Below are 9,863 nucleotides of genomic sequence, written 5' to 3' on the forward strand. Positions count from 1 at the left end.
AAAAAATTTATTTGTAATCCAATTACCATTTCCCATTAAATTTTTCACTTAATTTACTTCGAAGCAAGCCAATAAGAAGAAAAGAACATCGTGGGCCTGCAACCATCTGGTTTAGCATCAATTGAGTTTCAACTAAAAGCAGTTTATCGAAACAGCTTTTCCCTTCCAAACAGTTTTGAGTTAATTGAAAATTATTTTCAACTTGCTGTTATAGCTTATTGTTAACCTACTTTGTGTTTTGATCATTATCTTTGGTTGACACCGCTTTATCTTAAGATATCCTTGTTCCTTATTTCCTAATTAAAATGCGCAAACTGAAGTCTACTGTTGATCTTCATTTGCAGTAATATTGCCACAGAGAAAACATCTGTTTCGACGTCGACACAACTCGGACTAGTCTCCCTCGCAGCCGTTTTTTTTTGGATGTCACGCAACGCTCCCCTAAAAGAACGGCTACTGACAACTGAACTACATTCCCTTTTCCGAATTGGCCAATCACAGCTCGGGTTCCATTTTCAGGAACCTTTTCGCGCCAGACTCACCTTTTGACACTCGTCCAATCAGATATCGTTTTCTATCGCGATCCTCATGTGGAAAACACAAGACAAATGGCGGTGCATGAAGGAGCTTTTCGCAAAGCGTCGTCAAAGTTCAAAATTTTCGAGCTTAAAGCTCACCAGAAGCTTGCAATTAAAAAAGTTTTAGTCGAGAAAGAAGATGTTTTTGTTAAGTTGCCTACAGGATCCGGGAAATCGTTAATATATCAAGCACTCCCGCTCGTGTTTGACCATGTTACTGATGAAATTGGTCATAATATTTCTCTTTTGTTTTTTGTTTTCTCTTTATCCGCTTTGTTTCTTTTCTTTTTTTAATTTTTTGCTTGATTTAGTTTTCTTTTTGTGAGTTAATCGATTCTCTTTTTATTTTTTCATTCAAAATTTTTAGAAGTAGCAAAGAATCCAGAAGCGTTAAAAACGAAATGCATCATAGTTAATTCAATTGGCAGGTGCTGAGAGGAAAAACATCCAACATGGTCTTTTTAATAGATACGTGTACTAGCGCACTTTGAGTGTCAGTCCCTTGACAAAAAAGGAACCACCACAAAATTGCAAGATATATCCTAAATATCTACATATTTTTAATCGTTTCTCTATTTTTACCGGCGCTGCTTTTTTTTTTCTTTCAATAAATTTTTTACGAGGAAATGCTTCCGTGAAGCATTTGAACGCGCCAAAATGATGTAACTCTGACGATCACTTAGACCTCGATTAATGCTAATTCATGAAGTATCAATTACAAATAGGGCATACAGAGCCAAAGTACTTGGTAAATTTTTGCCATATAGCGAAGATTATACTATCGCTATCATCATCTAAAGTTTATCGTAGCCATCCCTAGACCGGAATGCCTCTCATGTTATCAGAATAGTTTTTAAAAGAATCATCGAAAAACGAAAAGACGGAGCATAACAATGGAACAGAAAAACTCTGAACAGAAATAAATTGGATGATGATCACCATCAAAGATTAATTATACACAGATTAATTATACACAGCTCATCATCAACAATTTATCAACTGTATCATACAGAGATGAATCATGTTTAAGTCATCCGAACTATACCAGAACAACAAAAAGAAAATGATGATACCTTTCTCAATTTGTCTCTCTGCCAATAAATCGATCTTTTACAAGCAAATTGGGGAGTCGCGAAAAATAAAAATTCGTTCCTTGATGATAAGAAAAACTAAAAGGGAGAAGATGACGAGTATTTTGCATAAAAAAATTTATTTGTAATCCAATTACCCTTTCCCATTAAATTTTTCACTTAATTTACTTCGAAGCAAGCCAATAAGAAGAAAAGAACATCGTGGGCCTGCAACCATCTGGTTTAGCATCAATTGAGTTTCAACTAAAAGCAGTTTATCGAAACAGCTTTTCCCTTCCAAACAGTTTTGAGTTAATTGAAAATTATTTTCAACTTGCTGTTATAGCTTATTGTTAACCTACTTTGTGTTTTGATCATTATCTTTGGTTGACACCGCTTTATCTTAAGATATCCTTGTTCCTTATTTCCTAATTAAAATGCGGAAACTGAAGTCTACTGTTGATCTTCATTTGCAATAATATTGCCACAGAGAAAACATCTGTTTCGACGTCGACACAACTCGGACTAGTCTCCCTCGCAGCCGTTTTTTTTTTGGATGTCACGCAATGCTCTCCTAAAAGAACGGCTACTGACAACTGAACTACATTCCCTTTTCCGAATTGGCCAATCACAGCTCGGGTTCCATTTTCAGGAACCTTTTCGCGCCAGACTCACCTTTTGACACTCGTCCAATCAGATATCGTTTTCTATCGCGATCCTCATGTGGAAAACACAAGACAAATGGCGGTGCTTGAAGGAGCTTTTCGCAAAGCGTCGTCAAAGTTCAAAATTTTCGAGCTTAAAGCTCACCAGAAGCTTGCAATTAAAAAAGTTTTAGTCGAGAAAGAAGATGTTTTTGTTAAGTTGCCTACAGGATCCGGGAAATCGTTAATATATCAAGCACTCCCGCTCGTGTTTGACCATGTTACTGATGAAATTGGTCATAATATTTCTCTTTTGTTTTTTGTTTTCTCTTTATCCGCTTTGTTTCTTTTCTTTATTTAATTTTTTGCTTGATTTAGTTTTCTTTTTGTGAGTTAATCGATTCCCTTTTTATTTCTTCATTTAAAATTTTTAGAAGTAGCAAAGAATCCAGAAGCGTTAAAAACGAAATGCATCATAGTTAATTCAATTGGCAGGTGCTGAGAGGAAAAACATCCAACATGGTCTTTTTAATAGATACGTGTACTAGCGCACTTTGAGTGTCAGTCCCTTGACAAAAAAGGAACCACCACAAAATTGCAAGATATATCCTAAATATCTACATATTTTTAATCGTTTCTCTATTTTTACCGGCGCTGCTTTTTTTTTTTTCTTTCAATTAATTTTTTACGAGGAAATGCTTCCGTGAAACATTTTGAACGCGCCAAAATGATGTAACTCTGACGATCACTTAGACCTCGATTAATGCTAATTCATGAAGTATTAATTACAAATAGGGCATACAGAGCCAAAGTACTTGGTAAAGTTTTGCCATACAGCGAAGATTATACTATCGCTTTCATCATCTAAAGTTTATCGTAGCCATCCCTAGACCGGAATGCCTCTCATGTTATCAGAATAATTTTTAAAAGAATCATCGAAAAACGAAAAGACGGAGCACAACAATGGAACAGAAAAACTCTGAACAGAAATAAAATGGATGATGATCACCATCAAAGATTAATTATACACAGATTAATTATACACAGCTCATCATCAACAATTTATCAACTGTATCATACAGAGATGAATCATGTCTTAGTCATCCGAACTATACCAGAACAAGAAAAAGAAAATGATGATACCTTTCTCAATTTGTCTCTCTGCCAATAAATCGATCTTTTACAAGCAAATTGGGGAGTCGCGAAAAATAAAAATTCGTTCCTTGATGATAAGAAAAACTAAAAGGGAGAAGATGACTAGTATTTTGCATAAAAAAAATTTATTTGTAATCCAATTACCATTTCCCATTAAATTTTTCACTTAATTTACTTCGAAGCAAGCCAATAAGAAGAAAAGAACATCGTGGGCCTGCAACCATCTGGTTTAGCATCAATTGAGTCTCAACTAAAAGCAGTTTATCGAAACAGCTTTTCCCTTCCAAACAGTTTTGAGTTAATTGAAAATTATTTTCAACTTGCTGTTATAGCTTATTGTTAACCTACTTTGTGTTTTGATCATTATCTTTGGTTGACACCGCTTTATCTTAAGATATCCTTGTTCCTTATTTCCTAATTAAAATGCGCAAACTGAAATCTACTGTTGATCTTCATTTGCAATAATATTGCCACAGAGAAAACATCTGTTTCGACGTCGACACAACTCGGACTAGTCTCCCTCGCAGCCGTTTTTTTTGGATGTCACGCAATGCTCCCCCAAAAGAACGGCTGCTGACAACTGAACTACATTCCTTTTTCCGAATTGGCCAATCACAGCTCGGGTTCCATTTTCAGGAACCTTTTCGCGCCAGACTCACCTTTTGACACTCGTCCAATCAGATATCGTTTTCTATCGCGATCCTCATGTGGAAAACACAAGACAAATGGCGGTGCTTGAAGGAGCTTTTCGCAAAGCGTCGTCAAAGTTCAAAATTTTCGAGCTTAAAGCTCACCAGAAGCTTGCAATTAAAAAAGTTTTCGTCGGGAAAGAAGATGTTTTTGTTAAGTTGCCGACAGGATCCGGGAAATCGTTAATAGGGAGTTTAAGCAAATCAAGCACTCCCGCTCGTGTTTGACCATGTTACCGATGAAAGTGGTCATATTATTGTTATTGTTGTTGCGTTGTACCAACGTGCGGAAACACTCGATAATTCGGGCCGATTTCCTGTACCGGTGATAAGAAGCCACGAACATAACTAATCGGGTTCGCTCCAGCTAGCAGTGGACTGGTGAATGAAGAAGTACAAGTAGTGTAGGAGACGTTGGCCGACCTAAATTGCAGTGTTCTCGAAGCTTCGCCCGGTTTGTTGACGACAAGCACGCGCTTTTTTCCTCCTGATCTCCATCTGTAGGTCGAAGCAAGCGTTTAGCCCTTGGCCTAGATTGAAAGGCGTCTTGTATTTCCTTTTGACTATTGATGTAATTTACTGTTTCTTATATATTCTGACTTTTATAATCTGTAGTAACCTCTTGAAATAGTGCGAATAAAGAGTTTCAGTTCAGTTTTTAGCTTCTACTTTCTCAGTTGCTCGCTGAAACTTTAACAACCGCTCAAACAATCTAGCGTTTGAGTCGTTGGCGTAGCAGTTGACGTCTATGTTAAGCGTAGATTCTATAATTTAAACGAAATTGTGAGACGTTTTCCCAAAAATATATACTCTATCTTTACCAGGGCACAACGATGAACATGTGAAACATTTCGAGCTCTCATCGACAAATTTCTCAGTGTTTCTCCCAATATCCACATTTTCGCGTGAAACCTTACGTTATTCAGATTTTCTGGTATGTGATTGGTCGGTTCAATAGACCGCGACCAAACCGCAAGGACAATGAGAAAGGAATGTAGTTCGGTTGTCAGTAGCTGTTCTTTTGGGGGAGCGTTGCGTGACATCCAAAAAAAACGGCTGCGAGGGAGACTAATGAAGAGGCTAAAAGTCGGACTACGAAGAGGAAAGCACTCGAGGAGGCAGGCCTTCGAAAGGTAAAGCGTCACTCTCCAGATCCCAGTTCCCTTGACTTTGACAAAGATGGTCTCCTACAGGAAGTAAATGCAATGAAAGAGGGTGATAAGGTGAGAATAAACTAAATAAAGATACTTAAAACAGTTGGAATAAGAAAATTTTGTTTAAATCATGATAGCAAATAACTTCACTGCATACATGTATGCATGCTATCAATAAACTAACTGTCTCCTGTCTGGCCAAATGACCAGAATTACTTCCATTCCCCATCACTTTACTTTTCAAATGAAAAGATAAATAATAAAATTATAATGAAAACAAAAGGTTTCATATTTGCATCTTCAATATTTAGTTCACAAACATTTGTTTGTTTTAATTCTGTTTTTAAGTAGTGATTGAAATATTACTTCCCCTTATTTACAGATCAATTTCTCTGCACTGGCTAAGAAATATGGAGTATCCAAGAAGACAACAGTAGGAAACATGGTGGTGAAAGAATTTCTTAGCAAAAATGGCAAGAATTTGGAAATCTTCAAGCCCATCAGAAAAAATAACCCACTTCCAAGAAGGCAGCTCAACAAAGCCTTTGGAGGGGAGATCACAACACCAGTGCCTCGCACAGGTGCAGCCATAAGAGAAACTCTAAGAAAAAAAATTGCAAATGGGGAATACCGCTTGGGTGAGATTATAGCTCCAAAAACCTACCAAAAGCTAACATTGGATTCCAATGGTACTCTCAAGAAAGAATGTTTCACAGTTAGTGGCAGAAAAATACCTCTACTAGAAATCAGGAAAAATCATTTAGCAGAACATGAGGAAATGGGTTTGGTGAGAGACCACTCAGAGGCTCATTATGAGGCTATGACGTACGAAGAGCTGGAAACTCGCTTGCAGGAAATTGGAGAGTTAAAAGAGAAGCCTGGTGGTGAGACAACAAGGGAGGAACTGGTTAACTCGCTAAAACACTGGGAGCGAACTCGACACCTGATGATCTGGTCAGACCACTCAAGTGTTATGAATCATGGCCATATCCTCTCGACGGTAAATGCAATTTATGATCCAGCATTTTATTACACATCTCAAGAGCTTGAGGGAAAGGATGTCCAAGAAATGGTGGAAAAGCCACAAATTTACCTTATGGCAAGGTGTAGAGACACCATCGAAGATCAGCTATTATACAGTGACACCCGCCTGGAGGACATCCAACAGCTCACTACAAAGATCACCTCTTCCCACAATGTATTCATCAATGAAATCTGTCGCATGTTCCATGGTGACCATCCATCACAAGAAGTTGAGAGTGGGGAGCAGTTAGGTGGAAAATTTGGCTGCTCTGGTTGCACTATGTCATCAACACAGTACTCTGACCACATAGCATCACTAAGAGCCCCACAAATCACCTTAGAAGAGCCAAGGAAGAAAGGTATTGCAGGTCCAGCAAGCAAAGAAAGGAGGAATGGAGGCGTGCAACCTTTCCAACAAATGAGTAAGGATGACATGATCAGAGAGTGCAAAGGCCGAAACCTCCCAACAGATGGTTTGCTAAAACCAGCCTTGCAGAGCCAGTTGAGGGAGGAGCTTAAGGGCATTCAGCGAGTCCCTGCACTGTGTTTTCCTGATCAAAGTGCTTCAATGAAAGACCTTAACTTAACCCAATATGAAGTTGTGCCAGTAGAACCCCTCCATGATCTCAAGGAGCACATAAATAACATCTTGAAGGAACTTCCCAAAACACATGTCTAAAACATTGTGCCCTTATCAAAAACAATATGCACTAAAAACATTTACCAGATGAGGGTAATTTTTACCCGAATTGACCAATCAGAGTGCTTTGTTTGTTTCAGTTTCCCGCCGGGTAAAGTTTACCCTAGTGGGGTAAACTTACCATTAGCAATTCGCTCGTTCGAGCCCTTCTATGGGCTGTATCGACGCAAAATAATTACATTCTTTCGATTGTGCCTTCTTAGAATCGAATTTCGCGATTTGGAGTTGAAAAAGGTGCAAAACCGATCAGCTTATATCTAGGATGGCGCGCTTTTGGATTTGTCGGGATTCGAAAATTGACACTCCTTTGTTTGCAACGTCATGTTTGTTTTACCTTTATGATAAAATATTGTTGACATGAAGGTGTTTTATTGACAGGTTTTACGTGACAAGGGTCGCTTTCCATTCAACAAAAATCACGGGTTCAAAATGTCGGTATTTTCGCTGGCCGAATGGAACGCGTCCGACCGTATCTAAGAGGGTACACTAAAAACGTATTCCTAAATTTTCGAAAACTTATCGCGGAACTTTTCCCGTTCCATTCGATTTCTGACCGGAAATCTCGAAAATTTTGGTCAAATGGAAAGCGCCCACCGTGACACATGTAATCTTTAACCATCTTGGTGACACATGTAATCTTTAACCATCTTGGTGCCACGTCACGCTCTGAAACCTGCTGAGATGTTTGTTGATTCCACGAAAGAGGAATCAACAAACATCTCAAGATTGTCACTGTAGCCTAAACCATTTTTAAGTTCTGGAATTATTCTAGTTCTAAAATGTCATATTGGAGAACGAGGTGACGAGCGTGTACGGTACTTTCTAATTGCCATTGTTTTTTACTTCCTTTTGTTGACTGCTCGGTCAATAGTCGAAATAATAGAATAACTGTTGGTTTCATTGTCAAAGTGGGTGCCGGCGTCAGAGCTTGAAGGAAATACTGATAAAAAAGACTTGAAATTAACGGTATAATACGGGTTGGTGTGGCTTTTTAAAAGAGAATTACGATTTTTCCAACTTGTTCAGTTTTAAAGGGCTTTTGTGAAACAACAACAGAGCTCCCCCAAATTTTTTTCTTGAGTTAAGAAAAGAACGTTTACTCCGAATGGCACCATTTTTGACTAACAATTCACTGCTGCTGAATTTACTAAGAAAAAAATATTTCCATGACGATATCTTGGCAACTCCACTCGCGAATCGGCAAAAATTGTTCGCATAATAGAGCACCCAAACACATAAAAATCTTTTGTCCTCTAGGAGTCATAACTTTAACGCGGATGTTTTCTTTGCTGCGTGACGAGACAGCAAGATGTTTACAGATTACATGTGTCACGTTTTCTGCGAGCGAAACGCTGTGCACCTTACATTACAGTTCAACTTGTTGATTATTCTATCGATTTCGTTAAGAAAAGGAATTTTGGAAAGGAAATTTTTGTGGAGGCTCGAGGATCCATCGTGATCTTCCAAGTTACGCTGCTAAAGTCGCCGGATAGAACGCTTTAATTAGATTACACGCCTGATACTTTGATACGTGAGCGTAGATTACTTAGTTTGTTACGTGCACGAATGACCAACGAATGTCCGCTAACAAAGCATATATGAAAATAGACTCCCGAGTACGATATATGGCACGCAACAAAAATGTAACAACAAGCAGTTATCCATTTTAACTATTATTTAATTAGTTTTACATTGTCTAATTTACTTAGGTTAAAGGTTAAGTTAAGCAGTTCATAAAGCAGGCTTACAATCCTTCATGCCGTGTAAGTGTTTGTCATCAACTTCCAATTCCAACATCCGCCGACTGAAGACCACAGCGCTTGGCTTTCTTGATTCATGACTTTCTTTCCGTGTACACAAATTCTTCCGGAGGACTTCATAGTAAACTCTGTATTCTCTATCTTCTTCCTCTCTCGACTATCGTCTTTTTCATCTCTTTCTTCTCTCCGGATATCGCAAGGTCAAAAGGTCATAGCCTCGTCATATCATAGCTTCCAAAAGTTCAGTCAGCAAGCCACGAGGGTAAGCCCTCGGGCAAATCTCTTTTGTACTTCTCACAAGCCAGCTTTTATACGTTTACTTTAGTTATCTAGAATGTTCTATGACTATTTATAGCGTATTACAAGTTGTACTATTTTTGGAAACTGCTGAGTCACATGAAAGAAGTTTCTGGAATATTACAGATTATAGATAATTCTAGAAAAGTCTGGGATTGCGTGACAGATTCAGTAAAAATAATTCGATCCTCGTAACAAGTTCGATAAGTACGCTCTCGAATTCGCAAGAAACACTCTTCGGAAAATCTGGAAATAAAGATTTTAAAAAAGTAGTTTCCATCACGCATACATCGAAGGGTTTTGCGACTACATCAGAAGTAAAATGTGACACCACTCTCTGCAATATTCGAGTAGTTTCTCAGGAAGGAAGAAATGGCTAAACACGCATGGTTTCTTTGGTGCGTGACGTGGCACCAAGATGTTCACAGATTACAAAAGTCACGTGTCCATAATGAGTATGTGTCACGTTTTCTGCGAGTGAAACGCTGTGCATCGTACATAACAATTCAAAATGTTGACTGTTTTATCGATTTTCTTTAAGAACGGAAAGAAAAGGAGGACATTGTCGTGGCGTCCCGATGATCGATCGCGAGGATGTAAGTTCGATGCTAACTAGGTCGCTAACGTCAAGAAGACGCGCGCTAGGATTGCTGAAGGATTATATTACACGCTTGATTTGCTATTGTATAAACTTGTCACCTAAAACCTGTCAATAAAACACCTTCATGTCAACAATATTTTATCATAAAGGTAAAACAAACATGACGTTGCAAACAAAGGAGTGTCAATTTTC

At 38.3% G+C, this 9,863-nt stretch overlaps 1 protein-coding gene across 1 annotated transcript; it reads left to right on the forward strand.

The window, feature by feature from the left end:
* Positions 1-5,182: 5,182 nt before the first annotated feature.
* LOC148732235 (uncharacterized) lies at positions 5,183-6,992 on the forward strand (the record flags this gene model as incomplete). The annotated part of the gene is made up of 2 exons (XM_088757818.1): positions 5,183-5,359; positions 5,673-6,992. Coding segments are annotated over 2 exons (1,497 nt in total), but the record flags the coding sequence as incomplete, so codon positions are not given.
* Positions 6,993-9,863: the final 2,871 nt, after the last annotated feature.

The sequence above is a fragment of the Stylophora pistillata genome, chromosome 4, assembly GCF_964205215.1.
Source record: "Stylophora pistillata chromosome 4, jaStyPist1.2, whole genome shotgun sequence".
NCBI classification, from domain to species: domain Eukaryota; kingdom Metazoa; phylum Cnidaria; class Anthozoa; order Scleractinia; family Pocilloporidae; genus Stylophora; species Stylophora pistillata.